General features: G+C 41.8%; 1 protein-coding gene across 3 annotated transcripts; it reads right to left on the bottom strand.

Moving 5' to 3' along the window:
• Positions 1–46: 46 nt before the first annotated feature.
• Positions 47–18696, bottom strand: cdc14ab (cell division cycle 14Ab). Of its 3 annotated transcripts, none has more exons than XM_047586937.1 (16): positions 18141–18696; positions 16651–16741; positions 16496–16571; positions 14911–15003; positions 12544–12623; positions 11069–11135; positions 10544–10606; positions 9565–9652; positions 8884–9114; positions 7023–7161; positions 4212–4365; positions 3982–4088; positions 3236–3283; positions 3024–3152; positions 2271–2556; positions 47–324 (listed from the first exon to the last, which is right to left on the bottom strand). In XM_047586937.1, exons 1-16 carry the CDS (start codon positions 18235–18237, stop codon positions 295–297), a joined length of 1779 nt encoding a protein of 592 aa, XP_047442893.1. In that variant the 5' UTR covers positions 18238–18696; the 3' UTR covers positions 47–294. The 3 variants fall into 3 exon arrangements, with proteins under 3 accessions (XP_047442893.1, XP_047442891.1, XP_047442894.1); XM_047586935.1 differs by having other exon boundaries at positions 2271–2568; positions 18141–18695; XM_047586938.1 differs by lacking the exon at positions 2271–2556 and having other exon boundaries at positions 18141–18695.
• Positions 18697–20340: the final 1644 nt, after the last annotated feature.

Here is a 20340-nt window from a genome sequence, read left to right as displayed (position 1 = left end):
CGAAGGAAGCGCCCGCCGCCGCTAAAAATAAAAACACGTCTTCTTCTTCTGTCACAAATATAAAATCACTTCTTTTCCTCTCGTGTGTAAATATATCTTCAGCCAACACGCGTGTAGATTACATCATATTTACATTTACAGCTCATTTACATACAGAACTCCGCCTCTTCGGTCCACGTGAAGATGAACTCCCGCTAACTCGTTAGCTTCCCGTTCAGCGTCCGGCCACGGGAGGGATTCTGGGTAAGCAGGAGGGGGTTGTGGGTAACGTGTCCTCAGCTCCAGTCGGTACTTTTAGTACTGGATGTACTCGGACTGAAGAGACTGAAAGAGAAAAGAAACAGGAGGAGATAAAGGAGCTGGATTTCCTGTGTGCAGACATTAAGGAGGAGGAGGAAATTCCAAATTAATTCTCAACAAATCTGACAAATCTGTTCGGTTTCTCTGCATCATTTCAGACGTCAAGTTGAAACCGACTCGGTCGTGTCACAAAGCTCGAGTTTAATGACTCTTCACTGATTTAGAGATGTGGCAAAAGTGTTCGCATCCTTTAATTAAGTAAAAATACGGATGTTTGTGTTAAAGAAATAAAAGTAAAAGAACTGATTCAACTACTTTACTCAACTAAAAGTCAGAAAGTCCAGGATCTGAAATGTAAAAAGTAAAACTTATTTATTTATTTTTTTTGTTTTTTTGTTTTTTGTTTTCTGCTCATGACTCAGATGTCCTGAGTCATGAGCATCTGGATCATTTATCAGCTTCTCTGTGCATCTCCTGAGTTTTAGGTTCGGACTGAATGAATCATTCCTGGAGCCGACATTTCTCCCGCACTTCGTAACTTCCCCCCGCGGACGGTTTTAAAACGAGAAGCAGCTTCTCCGATCTCACGGTTTAGGGAGAAATTCCACACTGACACTTTTCACGTTGAGGCTGAGTGGACGTTTCCGTCAGAACATGGAGGAGTCGTTTAACGGGTCAACGCTCCTCTTTGTCATTTCTATTTTTAACCCGGGGACAGATCCATTAAAGCTTCTCCTTCTTCACATGTTTTTCCGTCACAAATCTTTGTAAAACTGGTTGAACCAAGAGGAGTTCTGATGCTTTTGAAGGGCAACGTGGCGTCTTGGGCCGTCGCCATCTTGGCTAGCTCCGGCTAGCTCCACCTAGCTCCGGCTAGCTCCACCTAGCTCCGGCTAGCTCCACCTAGCTCCAGCTAGCTCCGGCTAGCTCCCATCTCATTCAAAAAGATGGTCAGAGAGGTGGAGTCGCTTTTAATTTTCATTTCTCCTTTCATGACGAGGAGGAATTATCTCCAGAGATCAGAACTGTTTCAGTACCAGGATGTAAACATGGAAGAGAGAAAGAAAGAAAGAAAGAAACAAACAAACAAAAACAAAAAAGAAAGAAACAAACAAACAAAAACAAAAAAGAAACAAACAAACAAACAAAAACAAAGAAAGAAACAAACAAACAAACAAAAAAGAAAGAAAGAAAGAAACAAAGGAAAGAAAGAAAGAAAGAAACAAACAAACAAAGAAACAAAAACAAAAAAAAAGAAAGAAAGAAAGAAAGAAAGAAAGAAAGAAAGAAAGAAAGAAAGAAACAAACAAAAAAAGAAAGAAACAAAGAAACAAAGAAAGAAGGACGGAAAGAAATGTGTAATCTGAGGAAACGTCCAAGTAATAAAAAGATTCTTCAGGTTCTTCGTGTTGAAAAGTAAAAACCAGGTGATGACGGACGTCGTTTTGTTGCTGTTTTAAACCTCGGCCTCAGCAGCAGCTTCTTGTTAGTGAAGATGAAGATGACGATGAAGATGAAGATGAAGATGAAGATCCATTAATGAGCAGATTTAAAAAGCACCAGAAAGAGTCGGCAGGTTTACGATGATATTTAAGAGTTAACATGAAACCACAGCTGTTACAGGAAAGTTAAAAACAGAAACACTCTGAGAATGAGTCACCACTTCCTGGTTAGATTCATCTGGACAAGATTCAAGAGTTCGACTGATTTAAACTAGAGAAGGTTTAACTGGTCAGAAACCAGGAAGAGATGAAGAGAGAACCCAGCGGTTATTAGATTCATGGAACAGAACCTGGACCCGTGGTTTGCTTCTCAAATTTCAAATCAACTCTTGTAGATTTATATTTCTTTAGAAAACCAAATTGTAAATACCAGAAAGCCCCTCAGAAACAGTGTGTTAGTGATGTCAGAGCAGAGACAGCCAATCAGCAGAGAGGGGCGGAGCTTAGCTGCTGCATTCGAGGACTTACGGGTATGGATCTGCTGAGGTAGCGTCCCGAGGGTCCCTTCATGGCGCTGTAGTGGCCTCCGCCCCTGTAGGGGGCGCTGTAGGGGCCGCCGCCGCCGCCGTTGTTGTTGTTGACCTCGTGCTGCACGACGCGAGGCCCGTTGCCATAGCGAGACAAGTGGGGCGGGGCAATAGAGGAGGGGGCGGTGCTTACAGAGGACGGAGGGGGAGGAAGGGAGGCGTAGGCGGCGCTCCTGGCCTCCATGTCAGCGGCGTACAGGTCGCTGAGCGAGCTGGCCAATCGGGAGCTGAGGGCGGAGCTGAGATCAGCGGGGGGGAGGGGCAATACAACATAACACGTTAAAATCACACGTCACAAGTTCTGACTACGTTTAACTCATGACACTTTCACATCCATTAAACTAAACACGGATCTATTTGTGTTTTTACATCAGGATTAAACCGAATCTGAATCGACTCTCGATCAGTCTGAACCAGTGTAAACATGATTTATTCCACTACAAACGTAGTTCACATTACTTTTAAATATAGTTTAGACATAGTTGAAATCTAGTTCGCATCACTTTCAGTCTGTTTTGAGCCGATTTAAATCTGGCTCGTATCACTTTCAATCGGGTTCACACCAGCAGAACGCTAGTATAACGGGCCGCGTATCGATACTAACAGGTCGTGTACTAATACTGTGGCCGGTTATAACAGGAGGAGGAGGAGGAGGAGGAGGAGGAGGAGGTGATGAAGAGGAGGAGGTCACTACCTCCTGAAGTTCGATGCAGACGATGACGGACTCCGGCCGATCCTCTTGGCGGCAGCAGAAGTAGAGGATGATGGGAACTTTGAGGACTTGATGGGGGCGACGTGGCCTTGGCTGCTCCCCAAGGACAATCTGAACACAAACACAGGAACCGGAGTCAACACATGTTTCTGGAACCGATTTAAAACGCTGAGGAAAACGTTGTAACATCGAACCTGAGCGGCTGTGACGCTGATCTGCTCTGAAGGTTCATCACGTCCCGTCTGAAAGAGAAACATCGAATAAACCTGGTAATTCACATTAAACCTGGTTCACGTTGCTTTAAACCTGATTCACATCTCCTTAAATCTGGTTCACACATTTTAAATCTAGTTCACATCACTTTAAATCTGGTTCACACATTTTAAATCTGGTTCACATCACTTTAAATCTGGTTCACACATTTTAAATCTGGTTCACATCACTTTAAATCTGGTTCACACATTTTAAATCTGGTTCACACATTTTAAATCTGGTTCACGTCGCTTTAAATCTGTTTAACACATTTTAAACCTGGTTCACGTCGCTTTAAAGTGCTTAATGTTTTTAATAATCTGGTTCACACATTTTAAATCTGGTTCATGCTACTTTAAAGCTGAAATCTTGTTTAAAAAACGTTTTTTAAAAGTCATTCCAGGCAGAGTTTACATTTAGTTTTTAGATATAATTACAGGAACATGGAGGCTCATAAACTGAAAATGTTAAAAACTGTCTGTGGGTCAGTGTGTTCAGCTTTAAAATAAGCACAAAGTTCTTGTCTGTGAAGACGTATTTCTTTGATACGAGGATTGTAAGTGTATGTGTGTGATGTGAGAGACGCTTTTAGAAGGATTTCATTCTGCAGTTTAACAGGAAATGTGTGTGTTTCCATCTGGTCTGAGCTGGATGTGGATGTTGTGGTTGGTGTTCTTGGCGTTAGTACCTGGGGTGGGGGCCTGTGGCGGCGGCCGGCCGGGGGGGGCGGCGGCTCTTCAAAGCCCTCAGTTTGTCTCCCTGAGTCAGACCAGGACCAACGTCTTTCAGCTCGCTCTGCAGAACCCAGGTCATATAAGATTAGACATGAGGGAGTTAAAACACCAGTGGTTTAAGGTCCTCGGTGCGTCACCCTGTGGATGATCAGCCCCCGTCGGCCATGTTTGAGCGCGTACTGACCTCCTGCAGGTGGTCGGAGTTGGGCGACCTGTTGTAGGCGGGGCTTAACGTGAGGTCGCCCATGCTGGTGATGAGGTGAGGCACCGCCCTCTCCTCCAGCTTGGACTTGTGGGAACGCTGGCCCTCGCCCTGCACCCACAGCGCCGCCTGCTTCCTGGGGACAAAAGCAACAAACCCGTCAGAACAGAAACAGAAATAAACAGGAGATCTCATCGAGAAACTGCACAGCGGTGGAACTACACCTGAAGGACAGAGGAGACAGATGGTTTGAAAGAGGAGCAAAGGAATTCATCCATTCCTGTGATTTAGAAACGTAAAAAACACAACCCTCTAAAACATGTTTACGCTCTCATGAGGGGGTTTTTCCAGACATATCAATATTAAAATGAATCTAAAAAGTGCAAAGGAAACATTTTTTGGGGCATTTCTGGCGTCTCTGGAGACGGAGCAGAGGCTCATAAAGTCCAACTTCCTCCAAGAGACGAGACTTTACCAGAGTTACAGTTCATCCACAAAGCGCCGCTCAATGGAAACACGTACAAAGAGCAGTATTCTTTGTGAAAACGCAGCTATTGATCAGGCTGGAGGTAAAAACCTGGACATGTTTGCCTCAGACGCTCCATATCTGCCTGTTCCAGCTTCCAGGGTTCTGGTCCGAAGGCTCGGAGGCCAAAACAAACAAGGAAACTTGGATAACTGAGCGAGTCTGTAACAACAATGCTGCTGTGGTTTTGGCCACAGATGTTTGTAGATCGCGCTGATACTGCGGGAAGTCTTTCTGTGAAAGTCCCTGCTCGTCTCCAGAGGCTGGAACAAAACTGGACTTGTCACTACTCGTACAGAGAAACGCTAGGTCGCTAACAGCATTTTAAATCCAGTAAAGAAGAAAGAAGGGAAGGAAGGAAGGAAGGAGGAAAGGAGGAGAGGGAAGGAAGGAAAATGTGTTATGTAAAAGAGACAGACCTGCATCCAACCAGACACCGTAATGTGTTGATGTTCATGAAGATATTCTAGCTCATTAGCTGCTTATCCAGCTTTGATCTGGAAATCCCGACTCATTCTTTCATTTTTGTGCCATTAAGAACAGTTTCTTATTTAAAATGCAGCCGGACCACAGAGCAGCTGTGATGATGCATCTGTAGTGAAACGATGGAGGATGGTTTAGTCGAGGTCTAGTTTGCTGAGGGTGGATTGTGTTGTGATTGGACACGATGGTCATTTAAACAAGCGTGTGTTTAGCTGAGCAGCATCAAAACGAACTGTTTTTTTATTTGCTCCGTGAGGAACATCCTGCTGTTGAGGAAGGAGATAATAGCAGAATATGCCCTTGTCCAGCTTTTAAACTTTCACTTTTCCCCTGATACGCGGCTGAATATGAATGTGCATTTGTTTTGCCTGGATACGAGGACATTGAGCCAAGACTCTCATCTGCTGTTTTGTGGCGTTAGCATTAAAAGTGCTGGTCTTTTATTTTTCTAGGTGCCTCGTGTTTCCTGCTTTTCAGGCTCCTTGTCCAGTTTGTTCAAGGATTAGAAGGTTTCACCAGGTGAAGAATAAAGCAGAGGACGTTCTGCTCCGATTATGAAACACCTGCTTAAAAGCAAAGGACGAAGGAAACGAGACAATTATTCACATTATTCAGGAAAATGAGCCAATAGATCATTTCCAGGTCAAATCAGAGTCTATGTGTTTCTAAAACTAAATACTATTAAAATACTATTAAAATACTATTAAATGCTTCGGTGCAAAATCTATGTACAATCGGCCTGTTTCATTCCAGCTCAAAAACTGTATCTGTGATTGCACCTCCTCTAATATCAATATCTGTGATTGCACCTCCTCTAATATCAACTATCTGTGATTGCACCTCCTCTAATATCAACTATCGGTGATTGCACCTCCTCTAATATCAACTATCGGTGATTGCACCTCCTCTAATATCAACTATCTGTGATTGATCCTCCTCTAATATCAACTATCTGTGATTGCACCTCCTCTAATATCAACTATCTGTGACTGCACCTCCTCTAATATCAACTATCGGTGACTGCACCTCCTCTAATATCAACTATCGGTGACTGCACCTCCTCTAATATCAGATATCGGTGATTGCACCTCCTCTAATATCACGAACGGCTCCGTACGAGTCAGAGCTGCATTGAAAAAGATTCTCTTTAAAGCGGTTGATGTTTTATTTCAGTTTTAGGTTTTAAATTAAGTTGGTGTCTGTTCCGCTGGTTTCACGTCCTCTTGAAACGAGTTCATGTTACATCTGGAGTCATTTCCTTCACGTTCCTTCATCTCCCTTTAAATCTGACTTCCAGACTTTTTCCAGACTTTTTGGAAAAAAAATCTAATTCATGGAATTTGAGTAAATAGTTGTTTATCATGTAAATAAATTAATTATTGTTTGTTATGCTGTTGCTACGTAATGTAACTGATACAAATCAGTTAAGGACAAACCAGAGAAATTCAGTGCACGTTTTTTTTTTATTCTAAGTTGCACATGCTCCATTCTTTTATATATTCATAATTTTGTGATAGTTGTTTATGAATGTTTTTCCGTGCACTAGCTTTCATTTTACATAGGTTCCCAGATGTGGAAAACCTATATTTACCTACCCTGTTGAATAATAGTAAATCTCCACAGTGTGAAAAATCAAGAGCACAAACATCTGTGTGATGTTGTCTCACTGTCCTGTATAATTTATTATCGTGTCTAAGTTGAAAGGTTCTTTTATCCTGTTTGACACAGATTCTTTTCCGCATTTTTTCTCTGTGTGTGTGTTCTTGAAATCTGAAAACACTCACTCTTCCAGGAAGTTCTGCTGAGGCCCGATCACAGAGCCCGGTCTGCAGATCCGGATCCAGGCGATGGCCTCGCCCGCCGTGAAGCGGTAATGTTTCATCAGATAGCAGCCGATCAGGGTCCCGGTCCGGCCCAGACCCGCTGACCCGGAATAAAGGAGACGTGGTGAAACAGCAGAGAAACAAACAGCAGAGAAACAGCAGAGAAACAAACAGCAGAGAAACAGCAGAGAAACAGCAGCGGTATCAGAGGCTTCACAGTTTGTTTGGAAACGCTGAACAGAGCTGGAGATAAGACACCGACCGACTGAACTACGACTACACTCAGTCAGTCCAACAATCACAGCGCCCCGTGTACCTAATAAACTGGCCAGCGCCGTTCTACCGAGTCTACAAACCTCCATTCTGTTTGTTTTCTTCCAGAGATCAGGTCTCAGGTTTTACTGACGGACTCTGAAACGTCCTCCGATATCAAACCTTTTACTCGCTCACAGATATTTAGGTTCAGGTCATTTCCGGTTTGGTTCTGGTTGGTTTTATTCCATCGCAGGAGAAACTCTTTTTTATTCCCTCGGATTTATTTTAGAGCATCAAGGCTCAAATAAATAATAGTTAACTCCATGTTATCATGTTAATGTTCATGACATATTTTCGTAACGTCTTCTCTCTCCAGAACTTCAACATTATTTTAACTTTATCTTCTATAGTCTCAGAGTAAAACGCGCCGGTGTCAACTAGAAGAAACATTCTAGCACAATGGACTTCAATTCATTTTATTCAGACCGTTATAATAAAAATATTAGTCAGACTTTCATCTGACACCTGCTGAGTTTCTTTTACCTTTTACAGCTACAGGTCAATAAACTGGAGAAAAGTTAAACTCTGAATGCAATAACACAACCAGAGGAATCAGTAAAGAGACTGAAATGTGTTAGTTGGAGTCGATTGTGTAAAAAGAATAGTGGTAAAATGCCAGAAAGGTAAGAACTGCTTCGCTCTTAGTATCTTTGGGGTCAACATCATTTTCTTGCTTCATATTTAATGACTTTTCCTAATTTAATGGGACACTGGTCCGACGTAATGTACGTTATTATTCTTATTGTCTTGATAATAGTTTTTCATACAAGAATATGTGCTTGGAAATGATATAAAGGTCGTTTTAGCAGCTGATGAACATGTTGCAGCTCATTCATGGTCTCGGTCTCTTTTGAAAGTCGAGACTCGGAAGTTTCTATCTAAAAAGTCAAAATTTAAGTATTATTAAAGTGTTTTTTTAAGAGCCATAACTTATGTTAATGTTTAAATTACTCCTCCGAGCCACAGGAGGGCGCTGGAGGCTGAGATGTTCCAAGTTTAATGATTATTTAACAGATTTAAACAGTTTTCATCCGTACGCAAAACAACGTTGCTTTTGGTGGTTTATGTTACTATTAGCAAATTAATTTTAAATAACTTATTCTGTAAAGAATCAAAGTGCAGCAGTAATAAAACACGTCGTAAGGTGGAAACAGGCCCATTATCAGCCAAAGTGGCTCAGTTTAGGACGCACACAGTTAAAAAATAAGATGTTTTTGTGTTCGATTGGATTATTTTGTTTTGAAAAAAATGTGTTGGTTGAATCTTATAATGACTTTTATCGATATAAATCATAAGAAAATAACATACTTCTGCTCCCAGAGGAACATTAAAGGGTTAGAGAATTATTTAGGTAGTAAAATGATTCTGTTATAGGTGTAATTAAATCTGAATGTAACAGGAGGGTTAAAAAGAGCATCGCCGCCCTCTGCTGGACACACTGCGCCTCACGTCTGCAGGACATTACAGCCACATTTCAGACCAGATGGACACTGGGGACGTCGCTCACCTTTGCAGTGGACGGCCACGGCGCCGTCCGTGCCCTCGCAGATCTGCAGGAAGCGCTGCGTGATGACGTCGCTCGGCGTGCTGCCGTCCACGAAGAACAGGTCGTGGTGCTGGAAGCCGGCGTCCGTGAAGCGCTTGGCGTCGTAGATCTTCTTGTTCAGGCGGACGATCGCCGTCACGTTGTGTTTCCTGAAGTACGGGAAGTACGACTCCGGGGTCTGAAGGAGGTAACCTGCACCGAGACACGAACACAGAGAAATACTGGAGGATTTCAGGACACAGGAGCTTTTAAGACCTTTTGATTGAACGTATTAATGAATACATGTCTTCACTGTCATTGTTTAAAAAAACTATTGAAAATATTATTCACCAGTAAAGATTTGTAGCTTTTTTAATCATCTGTTAACATATTGCATTTAATATTTTTATTTTTAACACATTTTTGTACTTTTTTCTTCCATTCATTTTAATTTCCTCTAAATTTGTAGACATCAATTTGTACCTTTGTATTTTTTCTATGTTATTTGTAGTTTAAATTAATTTGCATTCATAGACACATGTTTCACCAGACTTCCTTCGCTTCCATCTCTCTGCACAACAACAACTAACAATTTTTGTACCATTTTCAATGTTTTCTAGCTTCAATGTGAAAATAAATAACTCAAATCAAAACCGTTCTCACCGTTCTCCACGATAGTTTTGGGCTGAGGTCCACTGAAGGCCAAGAACTTCCCCGGGACGATCCAGTTCAGGTCCCCGTTCTCCACCCGCTGGAAACCACACAAGTTTTACAACAAGTTCAGGTAAAAGTTCCTGCGTCATCATTAAAGCGACAAAATAAAGACTTCGGGATGAAAGTAGGAACGGGACTGAGACTGGAACCATGATGCTAACGGTGCTGATGCTAACACTAGTATCCAGACTGATCTGGTTCCAGTGAGTGTTTAATTAGCTTAGCCTCCTTAGCTCTATAGCTGCATGGATGGAAGTGAAGCTTCAACACGTCTGAGACCAAACGTTTGTCTAAAGTTTGTCTGGACTTCACCTCTAAAGATGCAACAAGGAGGAAACACCTGGAATTAGATTCAACATCTGACCACACATAGCATTAGCATTAGCATTAGCATTTTATTAAAAGACCAGAGATGTAGCGTCTGATGCCTGACAGACCCCACACACTGAGTTAGCAGCATCTCTGGAGGAGAGTCTCTGAGCAGCATGTTAGCCAGAAAACACTAACACGTTCATCATCTTTACAGAAAAACCTCTGAAAGTTGATTGAAAGTTCTGCAAAATCTTGTGGGTTTTTTTTGGCATGTGCTCTGTGTTGCTGCCGTTTTTATATTTATTATAACTATGACATTTTGTTGTGAATTTGATTATATTGTTCATTTATTTCTTCTATTTATATGATTTAAATTAATATTCTGTTCAACTTGCACATCTCAAAATAAAAAGGCTCCATTTCTGGACAAAGTTTGTATGTTTTCCTTCTTTAAACGTGGGAACCATTTCAAAAGTACCAGTTTGGCTCCGGTATCAGATAAAACCTGAACCAGACTGAGTCTGGAGATGTTTCATAGCTGCAGTTTTATTTCATTAAAAAGTGTTTTCTGTTCTACTAGATCTAATAAAATATGTGAACAGGTTCAGGTTCTCACCTCGTAGTGTTCGTACTCGTATACGTCGAAAGACTCAAAGTCAAAGAAGCCATGTTGCAGGGCCTGGAACACACAACATCTCAGGACTGTCAACAATTCACCAAACCAAGCCTCATTCATTAACAACCAAAAAAAAACACCTGTTTAACAGACTCTGGCATCATAAATGTCTGAGGAAAAGAACGATGCACAAGGGCAAGAAGAAAAGGAAACAAAACCACAGAAGAAGAAGAAACGGAAGATGATGATGCACAAGAAAAACAACGAGCAGGTGAAAAATGCAGAAGAAGATAAGAAAAACAGGAAGTTAAAGAAAATGCAAAGAAACGGGAGAAACGGGAGCAGATGATGAGAAGCTGAGGGACAAGTAGAAAAGGAAGTAAAACCACAGAAGAAGAAGGAGAAGGAGGAGGAGGAGGAGGAAGTAGATCTTTACAGGAGCATCGTCATCAGATCAACTTTCCACCAGTGGATAAACAGCTGATGCTAACTTCCTGTCTGGCATCGAACTACATGTGATCTCACCTTCCTGATTCCCTTCAGACAGTCCAGCACCGTCAGGTTGTAGGTGCTATTCCCAAAGGAAGCGTCTCTGCAGAGACACATGGAGGAAAAGCCCACGTTTAGTTTAGTGCATTTTAGTTCACGGTTACATCCTTTTCAAGGGATTCAGATTTAAATGAAGATCAAAGCACAACTCCCTAAAAAGTTCATCTAGTCTCTTTTATCTCTTCTCCTCCTCTTTCGTCTCTTCCTCCATCTCCTGCTTTGGATTCTCTATTCTCCTCCTCTTTATTCTTTCTCCTCTTTATCATCTTCCTCCATCTCCTCCTCTTTCTCCTTTTTCCTCCTCCTCCTCTTATTATCTTCCTCTTCCTTCTGTTTTTTTCCTCTAATTGTCTGTATTTTAGTTCTTATTTAATCTTTTATTTTAAAGGCAGCAGGACATTGTGTCGACCCACCAGAGACAGTGGAGCTTGACTCTTAACATTAATTCCACAGACCTAAATTACCCAGACGGTCAGTGAATGCATCGCTGGAGTCCCGCCCCCTCCCGTCCCAGTGGGCGTGGCCTCCTCATCCTTTCATTCTGCTGTTACATAACCAGGAGTGTTTGGGGACAACAAAAAGCTCTTTATTCCACTCTGTGTCTGCACCGTCTGGGTTTGTGGCTCCAACATGTACCGAACGACAACTTTTAAACACAACTTTATTTGACCTGTTAAATAATAATTAGTCGCAGCAAAGTTTAAAGTGCTTTTAAATATATTTGTGTGTATTTGTGGATAATTTACTGTAAAAATAAAATAAAATAAAATCTTATTCATCGCATTCTGAATGGATTTTTAAAAACGTCAGAGGAGCTGGACATGAAAACAAGAAACTAAAGAATATCTCTAAATTATTATTATTTATATTATTAATTATATCTCGAATAAAACACATTTAAGACCAATTCCATCCATTTCTTTTTAGATTTTAAACCAGTTATTGCAGAAATCTGACCAGTTGTTTTCTATTATTATTATTATTTATTGCAGCTGCTATTATTAAATGTTACTATTCATCATAGGCTGTGTTTCAAGTCTGCAACCGTTTCATGCACATGAAGTGTTTGCAGGAGGATAATCAGTTTCCATCGTAGGGACGCTGTCGTTTCTATTGCAAACAGCTTTATATACAGTGTATTAGAGCTTTATTCATCATGCACTTCAAGAAAAAAGTTGAAATGTGGAGAACAAAGTCGACCTTTTGAGACAATAACAACCAGCGCATGTGTCTGCTTCTACAAAACGCTGTGCAGGCTGATGCTGTTTCTACATCGACTAGTTTACCTAATGAAGAGGCCAGCGAGTTGAATTCCACACCCACTTTGACCATCTACACACACACTGGTGCTAATAGCTAATATTAGCTTGTTGTAGGATAACGAAGGGGCCGCTCATAACCATAATAAATGTTTGAAAGGTCCAGACAGATTAAATAAAACATCTACTCACCTGAAGGGCAGGTAGGAGGCGTTGGAACCAGAGATCAGAGCTTTATAGGCTTCTTCAGGCGTCTTCTTCAGGTAGATCACCTGAGACAAGAGACAGGTAAAAATGAAAGATGATGAATCGCAGACATATCGTATATAAATATGGACTAAACACGTCTCCTCCATAGACCGTATATAAATATGGACTAAACACGTCTCCTCCATAGACCGTATATAAATATGGACTAAACACGTCTCCTCCATAGACTGTATATAAATATGGACTAAACACGTCTCCTCCATAGACCGTATATAAATATGGACTAAACACGTCTCCTCTGACGTAAAACTAAAACTCTCCTCCAAGACCGTAACAATATGGATAAGTTATAATAATTGATCACGTTTAAGATATAATATACAACATCCCTCATAGACGTATAATGACCATCACTTCTTCCAACCACTTGTTCCTTTATTAATCCTACACTGCACACCACACAAGGAAACGTTGGATTATACACAGAACCTATTTTTTAATATAGTTTTTTTAAACTCTCACAGTCCAGCGGTACCTCTATACAAGGTGGTTGGCATGGCAACTTCTGGTCGCTATGATGTGACATCCTGTTTCTATAGTGTCAAATTATGAACCAAAACAAAATTTATCCAAAAAAAAAAAAAATACATTCCCCAAAATTATATTAACTCCTTGAAGTGACAGAAACCATCCTTGAAAAAAAAAAAAAAAGGTTTATTTGGACCCAAGTCCCGCCCACTGACATGGAGAGGGTGGGGCTTATGACCTATACTGCAGCCTCCAGCCACCAGGGGGAGCTCTACCTGCTCTGGCTTCAGTTTAGAGGAGCTTTTCCATATTTACTTATGGTTTCCATGAATCCGTGATGAACTGGTTGAGCGATTACATTTCCTGGAGGTGCTGGTGTGATTTCTATTAATAACACGGACGAGTAGTTGTGATTTTAACAGCTGCATATTAACATCTAGTAGTAAAGGTAGAGAAACGTCTCCCTCCTTCTCCAGTTTTCTTTCGTCTCTTCTGCTTTGAGCGTTTTAAATATTCACGGTGACGACATTTATCTGTGAGGCCACTGTGTCGGTGGTTGTATCTGAAGCTGCTCCGTCCACACAATCAACTTTTGTTTCAGCCGCTTGGACAACATGAAATATTCAACACACAAACCACAGCAGGACACAGCGTGTCGCCAACATGGCAGGTAGAGACGGATCATCTAGAGACGGTTCCTCTAGAGACGGATCATCTAGAGACGGTTCAATTTAGAGACGGATCATCTAGAGCCGGTTCATCTAGAGCTGGTTCATCTAGAGACGGTTCATCTAGAGCCGGATCATCTAGAGCCGGATCATCTAGAGCCGGTTCATCTAGAGCCGGTTCATCTAGAGACGGTTCATCTAGAGACGGTTCATCTAGAAACAGTTCATCTAGAGCCGGTTCATCTAGAGACGGTTCAATCTAGAGACGCTTCCTCTAGAGACGCTTCAATCTAGAGACGGTTCATCTCGAGACTGTTCATCTAGAGACGGTTCATCTAGAGACAGATCATCTAGAGACAGTTCGTCTAGAGACAGTTCGTCTAGAGACGGTTCAATCTAGAGACGGTTCATCTAGAAACGGTTCATCTAGAAACGGTTCATCTAGAGACAGATCATCTAGAGACGGATCAATCTAAAGACGGTTCATCTAGAGACGGTTCCTCTAGAGACGGATCATCTAGAGACGGTCCATCTAGAGACGGTTCATCTCGAGACGGTTCATCTAGAGACGGTTCATCTAGAGACGGTTCATCTAGAGACGGATCAATCTAAAGACGGTTCATCTAGAGACGGATCATCTAGAGACGGTCCATCTAGAGACGGTTCATCTCGAGACGGTTCATCTAGAGACGGTTCATCTAGAGACGGATCATCCCCCGCTGCCTGATGTATCCCAGTTACGACCACCTGGTCTTGACGGTGCTGCATTAGTTTGGGAAGGCGTTCCTAATAAACTGGCAGCAGAGTGTAAACATGCCAGCAGAGAGGATGTTAGAGTTCATCCTCACGCCGTCGTTCAGGCCGCGACTGAAACGTCACCAACGCGTTAAGGTTTTATTAGACGTGTAAAAAGTCACAGTGTCTCTCGGGATATTTAATTAAATGGTATAAATCCTAAACTTTGTCAGTACGTCTGTGTAGAACAAATAAAGTCACTGACGTTTGTGAGCATCAGGAAAATATTATGATGGAAAACGAAAGAAAGACGGAAAGAATGAATCTTGTCTCTTCTTTCTGTTTCTCTAGTTTAAAAACCCTCCTTCACGTTTCCTCTCGCCTCGTTCGTTCTGACTCAGGGTGACGTCGTACTCACGGCGTAGCCTCCGATCAGCACGGCGGCGTTGGACCTCTTCCTCTGGTCGAAGCTGGTGTAATGAACGATCCTCTTACTGGTCAGAGTAAACGACTGCATGGAAATAAAAAGAAATAACAAAGACAGAAATAAAGAACACGAAATTCAGTCGTGACCCAAACTAAACCCTGAGCTGCAGACGCTCACAGAGGAACGTCACAGTGTCGGAACATCTTTATTTTCTCATTAGAGTCCGACTGCAGAACCATCCGTCATTTGACTCTTAAAATAACTCCCACAACATAATCTACATAACCTACGTCTCACACAGGTGATTTATTCTTATTATCATGTTATTATTTAAAGTTCAGTCATGACACATTCAAACTTTTTGGACTCGTGTATCTATGACTCTGGGAAAGATTCTGGGAAACACAACTTCAACAATGTGATGCTCCTTTATTTTTATGTCTTAAACGAGAATGTGATTATTAAAAAAAGGCTGTTATTCATGTAAAATACTGTAAAGAAGCTCAGACAGAGCGAAGAGCTGGTAGAAAACTGAGGATCTAGAGGAGAAACGACCTTTTCCAGGAAACAGGAGAAATGAACTGCTTTTATCAGACTATTATTGGATGTTCCACATTAACAATTAAAGACACTGGTCATTATTAGAACAATATTATCAACAGATAATAAAGTAATTGTTGTTTTCCCTTCAAAGCCTTTTTTCCCTTAAATTTAAATATTAAATTAAAAGTATCAAAAAGAAGCTCAGCGATGACAGTAATTACGTCAGAGTGATTAATTATGAGTAAACGTGGTTTAACGCCATCAGACTGAAGTCGGGTGGTGGATCTGGACCGTCCGGTCGCCATGTCGACCAACCGGAGGAATGTGGTCACCGTGGCAACGGACGTCAAACACAAAACACAAAGGATGAAGGAGGAGCTGAACCTGCCTCGCTGTGAACTCTGGTTCTTCCTCTAATAACCAGGACCGGGACCAGGACCAGGACCAGGACCAGGACCAGGACCAGGACCAGGACCAAGACCAAGACCAAGACCAAGACCAGGACCAGGACCAAGACCAGGACCAGGACCAAGACCAAGACCAGAACCAGGACCAGGACGATGAGGAGGAGTCTCATCTTCTTCCTTTTGTTCTTCCTTCCTCCCTCATCCTCCTCCTCCCCCTTCTTCCTCCTTTCCCTTCTTCATCTTCTTCCTTCCTCCCTCTTCCTCATTTCCTCTAGTTCGTCCTCCCTCCCTTCCCCCTCCTCCTCTTCTTACTTCCCCCCTCCCTCTCGCTTGCTCCCTCGCTCTCTCTCGTCCTCCTCGTCCTCCTCCTCCTCGTTCTTCTTCTGTTGTATTTCCAGCAGATGTGAAGCTCCACATCAGCAGAACCACTTTCTACTTTTCTCAATGAACAGGTCGGATGTTTGTGTTCAGCGTTGGTGTAAACCATGTAAATCTGAGATCTGGCCGATACCAGAGATACTGATCTGTGTAAACACCGTTGTCACTGCTGTGACAGTTTCCCTGCTGTAAAACCCTCCTGCTGCATTCTGGGCATTCCTGCAGAGGGAGAGTCGGTAGAGACTCACCTTCAGCTTCTTGTTCAGCTTGCAGCAGTATCGGTACAACATGGCCAGATTCAGAGGCCCGAAGTCTGCGTAGAAGCTGGAGAAGAAAAAGCTTTAAGTCCTAAAACGTATTCCCTAGTATTTGTGCAGAATGCAGGGCGGCGTGATGAGCTTACTTTTCATAGAGGAACTCGTCGTCGGTGCAGAAGTAGTGAGTGTTGGGGGTGCTTTTGGGTTTACTGCGCAGCGTGGCGAAGTACAGGCGCTCTGTCAAAGAGAAGGAAAGAAACAGAGGAGATGTTTAAACTGAACCCAGAACACATGTTCCTCCATCCTCTCCTCCACAATAACACTCCCTCTGAATCACCACCTTTTCTAAAATCATCTTAAATAGTAAATGTCTTCATCTGCTGTGCACGTTAGTTACCGTTTATTTCACATTTACTGACTTCATCTTTTGACCGTCCCAGATTCATAAAGTCATAAATTTGTCTGTAATGAACTATTTAACTCAGGAGGACCTGTTGGCACGTGGAGATCTGAGAGACCAACTGATTCTCCTGTTTCTGGGTTTTTCTGGGTTTTTCTGGGACGGGAAACTCACCCGGTGTTTGAAATGATTATTGTTTTTTGCCTCTGATGCTCTAAAATAAATCTGTGAATGATCAGAGGAAACAAAACTGCAGGTCACCAGACGCTTCTTTTCTTTCATGAAAGTTTCTGTGTAACCGAGACACATTGTTGTCATTGTAGTCTATGGATTATTGTTGCATGTGTAATTATATTGTGTTATATCTCCTCAAGTCGATCCAGTTTAACAGCTCCACAAAACCCCGTCCTGAGAAATGCTTGTCCAGGTGAATCACCTCGTCTCTGACGCTGTTTCAGCATTAATAGGACGTTGTTTTTATTAGGATGACTTCAGTCGTGTACCTAATAAACTGGCCAGGGAGTGTAAACATGGACTTAACCCAGAGTCTCTCTAACAGAACGGCTGCACAGCTTTACTGTTTAAGTAAAAACAAAGATACATTAAAAATAAGATAAATTAAAATGAAATAACATTGAAACAAAATAAACTAAACATAAAATATAAGTAAATAATAAAGGCAAAAAAAACACCACACTGTACATAAAGAATGTCTTTATATATATATATACATTTTTTGAAGTGCTGTTATTTTTTTGTATATTTTTAGTATAATTCCTTCCAACATGTTTTTTCCTGTCACAATTTGTTTCGGTTTCTTTTCTTAAATTCACCACGACTGTGAAACTGGAAATTTCCCAAATTTCCCACATGTAAGCAGTGAATAAGTTGTGTTATGTCTTATAAACATCGTCTTTAAATCAGAAAATCTTTATTGTTTTCTTTTTAACTTGTTTCCATCTTTAACATAGTTTAATAAACACTTAACTACATAACATGCAGAAAAAAAAAATAAATTCAGTTAAATCAACAAATAATTCATACGTGAGTATTACTATGAATCGTTTTTATCTCAATTACTATCAGTAACTTACTAATTATTTTCTTATGTTTTATGTCGTTGTTGTTTTGGTTTGCTCTTATATTTCGAAGGTAAACTACTTTTCTACTCTTAATAATAACTTTCTTATTAATTACCTTTACTTAATCTTTTTTTTATTATTTTTTTTTTTTTACCTTTGATAAACTCTGCGCTTCCCTGGAGCTCGGAGTCCGTCGACATCCTGAACAGGGCGGACAGGACCGGGGAGTGTTTCACACCCTCCCCCGTCATGGATCGTCTAATTCCCGGACTATCCTTGCGGCTAGCTCCGCCTAGCTCCGCGGCTAGCTCCGCGGATAACTCCACCTAGCTCCGCCCAGCTCCGCGGCTAGCTCCGCGGCTAGCCCCGCGGCTAACTCCGCTAAGTTCTGCGGCTAGCTCTGCGGCTAGCTCCGGAAACTTTTCAAAGTTGCTAGCAGCTCGGCTGGCCGATAGCACTTCTTCTACGAGCCGAGACGGACAATGAGGATGTGTTTCTTTAAAAAAAAAAAAAAAAAGTTTTAAAAAATAAAGTTAGTTTCTCATCGTCCTCGACGGCGTGTCTTCTCTCGTTCTCTTTCCTATTTGTAATTTTTGTGTCCAGTTTTTGCCCTGGCGAATGTTTTTCGGATTAGCATGTTAGCACCAGGGCTATTTGACGACGTTTCTGGGAGTCTGAAACTCTGATTGAGAGCCGATCCCCTCCTTAAGAAACGTTGCTGTGGCAACGGGAGCCGCTCCCATACCAACCACAGCCAATCAGCGAACAGAACGGAGGAACACACCGTGCTGCCTTCACGGTCCGCTGGGACAAATATAAACAATATCTTCTATCCTGTTACTTGAAAGACGGAGTGAATCAGAGTGAATGTGAAAAGACTCAAAGCGCAGCTTTCATTTACAGTTTTAATGGGTTTTAATGAGTTTTATTTATTGGTCCTTCCTAGTCAGCAAACAAACATAAAGTACCCGACACATAAACCTTTGAACAGTTTTTAATTCTACAATTTCTTGCTAAAAAAAAAAATGTGACGCTGTGACAAACACTGGCACATGAAGGGTTAAAAGTCAGAAACGAATCAAACTTTTTGTATTTATGATTAGGACTGAAGTGGATTAAAAGACTTATGTTAAAAAGTTTTAGGTTTTAGTTTTAGTTTTAGGCCATTTTTGAAGAGGACAGTTCTGGTTTAATTTGTCTGTATTTGATCTGGGATCATTTTACCTGAACTTGATACTAAGTTCACAGAAAAACAACAAACGTTGTGATTGAGGGAACGTCTTTCACTTAAAGTTTATCCATCCTCAGTATGAAGCTGCTTTAAAGGACTGAAAATAAAGGTTTACAGATGGAAGCGCGTCCTCACATCCTGCGGCTGATATTTGATATTTGTATTTGACATTTAGAGACTCATTAAAGCGGCTGGAGCTCAGAGCAGGAAAAGCTTCAGTGGGTTTGATGAAATAACTCAAACCACACAGTCACAATAAGACTTTTATTTACACTCATCCCAGAGCTGATTATTGGATCTAGTTGAAGTAGGATGATTTATTTTGGAGGCAGATTTAGATTTAAATTTGCAATTGTGTTTTTTATTTATCCAGCATCAACAACAACCAGTTTGTCTCAAGAGGTTTTAAAGTTTTTTTTTTATTATCATACTTTACATCTTGTTCTGATGCTTTAACCTCTCGTCATTCCAGCTTCTTTAGGACGTAGCCAAAGAAACTGAATTCTGTTGATGAACAAGTTGGAGCTCATTCACGGTCTCGTCTCTTTTTAAAGACAAGACTCTGAAGTTTCTAGAATCTCTCTCAGTTGTTTAGTTCTGGAAGAATCACAGCTACAATATAACAAGTTGTTGTGTTGGTTGAGTCCTATAATGACTTTTATCAATGAAACCAGGAGAAAATGACGTGTTGCATCATGCAGCATTTACTCAAACACACCTGGTGTCCTGAGCTCTGATTGGTTCCTGAAGCTGCTGCTGGTCTCATACAGAGTTAAAGGTGTTTTATACTGATCGTCTGTTTACATCACGCTGATGACGTCCAGCTCACCTGCAATTAGAGAGATCCACACACAGTTTGGAGCTGGAACAGGTGGTCCTGGTCCTGGTCCTGGTCCTGGTCCTGGTCCTGGTCCTGGTCCCGGTCCCGGTCCCGGTCCTGGTCCCGGTCCCGGTCCTGGTCCTAGGATCCGGGGGCCGTCCTGGTGCGTCCTCCAGGGCCCAGTGTCCGCCATGCTGCAGGGCGGCGAGCAGACTGCGAGGACGCCGCCGGGGTGATGCAGGTGTCAGGTGACCCGGATCAGGTTGCTCCTGGTTCCAGAGGGGACAGAGGTGTGAGTTTACA

Source organism: Mugil cephalus, chromosome 6 (genome assembly GCF_022458985.1).
Source record: "Mugil cephalus isolate CIBA_MC_2020 chromosome 6, CIBA_Mcephalus_1.1, whole genome shotgun sequence".
NCBI lineage: Eukaryota > Metazoa > Chordata > Actinopteri > Mugiliformes > Mugilidae > Mugil > Mugil cephalus.
This window is presented reverse-complemented; position numbering and strand designations above follow the sequence as displayed.

Bases quoted from the DNA above. Each gene is read 5' to 3' on its own strand.
- cdc14ab (XM_047586935.1), bottom strand. From the start codon at position 18,237: ATGACGGGGGAGGGTGTGAAACACTCCCCGGTCCTGTCCGCCCTGTTC. The intron at 16,742-18,140 runs GTAAAAAAAAAA...TCTCTTTGACAG, and splicing joins AAGCGCAGAGTTTATCAAAG to AGCGCCTGTACTTCGCCACG. The intron at 16,572-16,650 runs GTAAGCTCATCA...TTTCTTCTCCAG, and splicing joins GACGAGTTCCTCTATGAAAA to CTTCTACGCAGACTTCGGGC.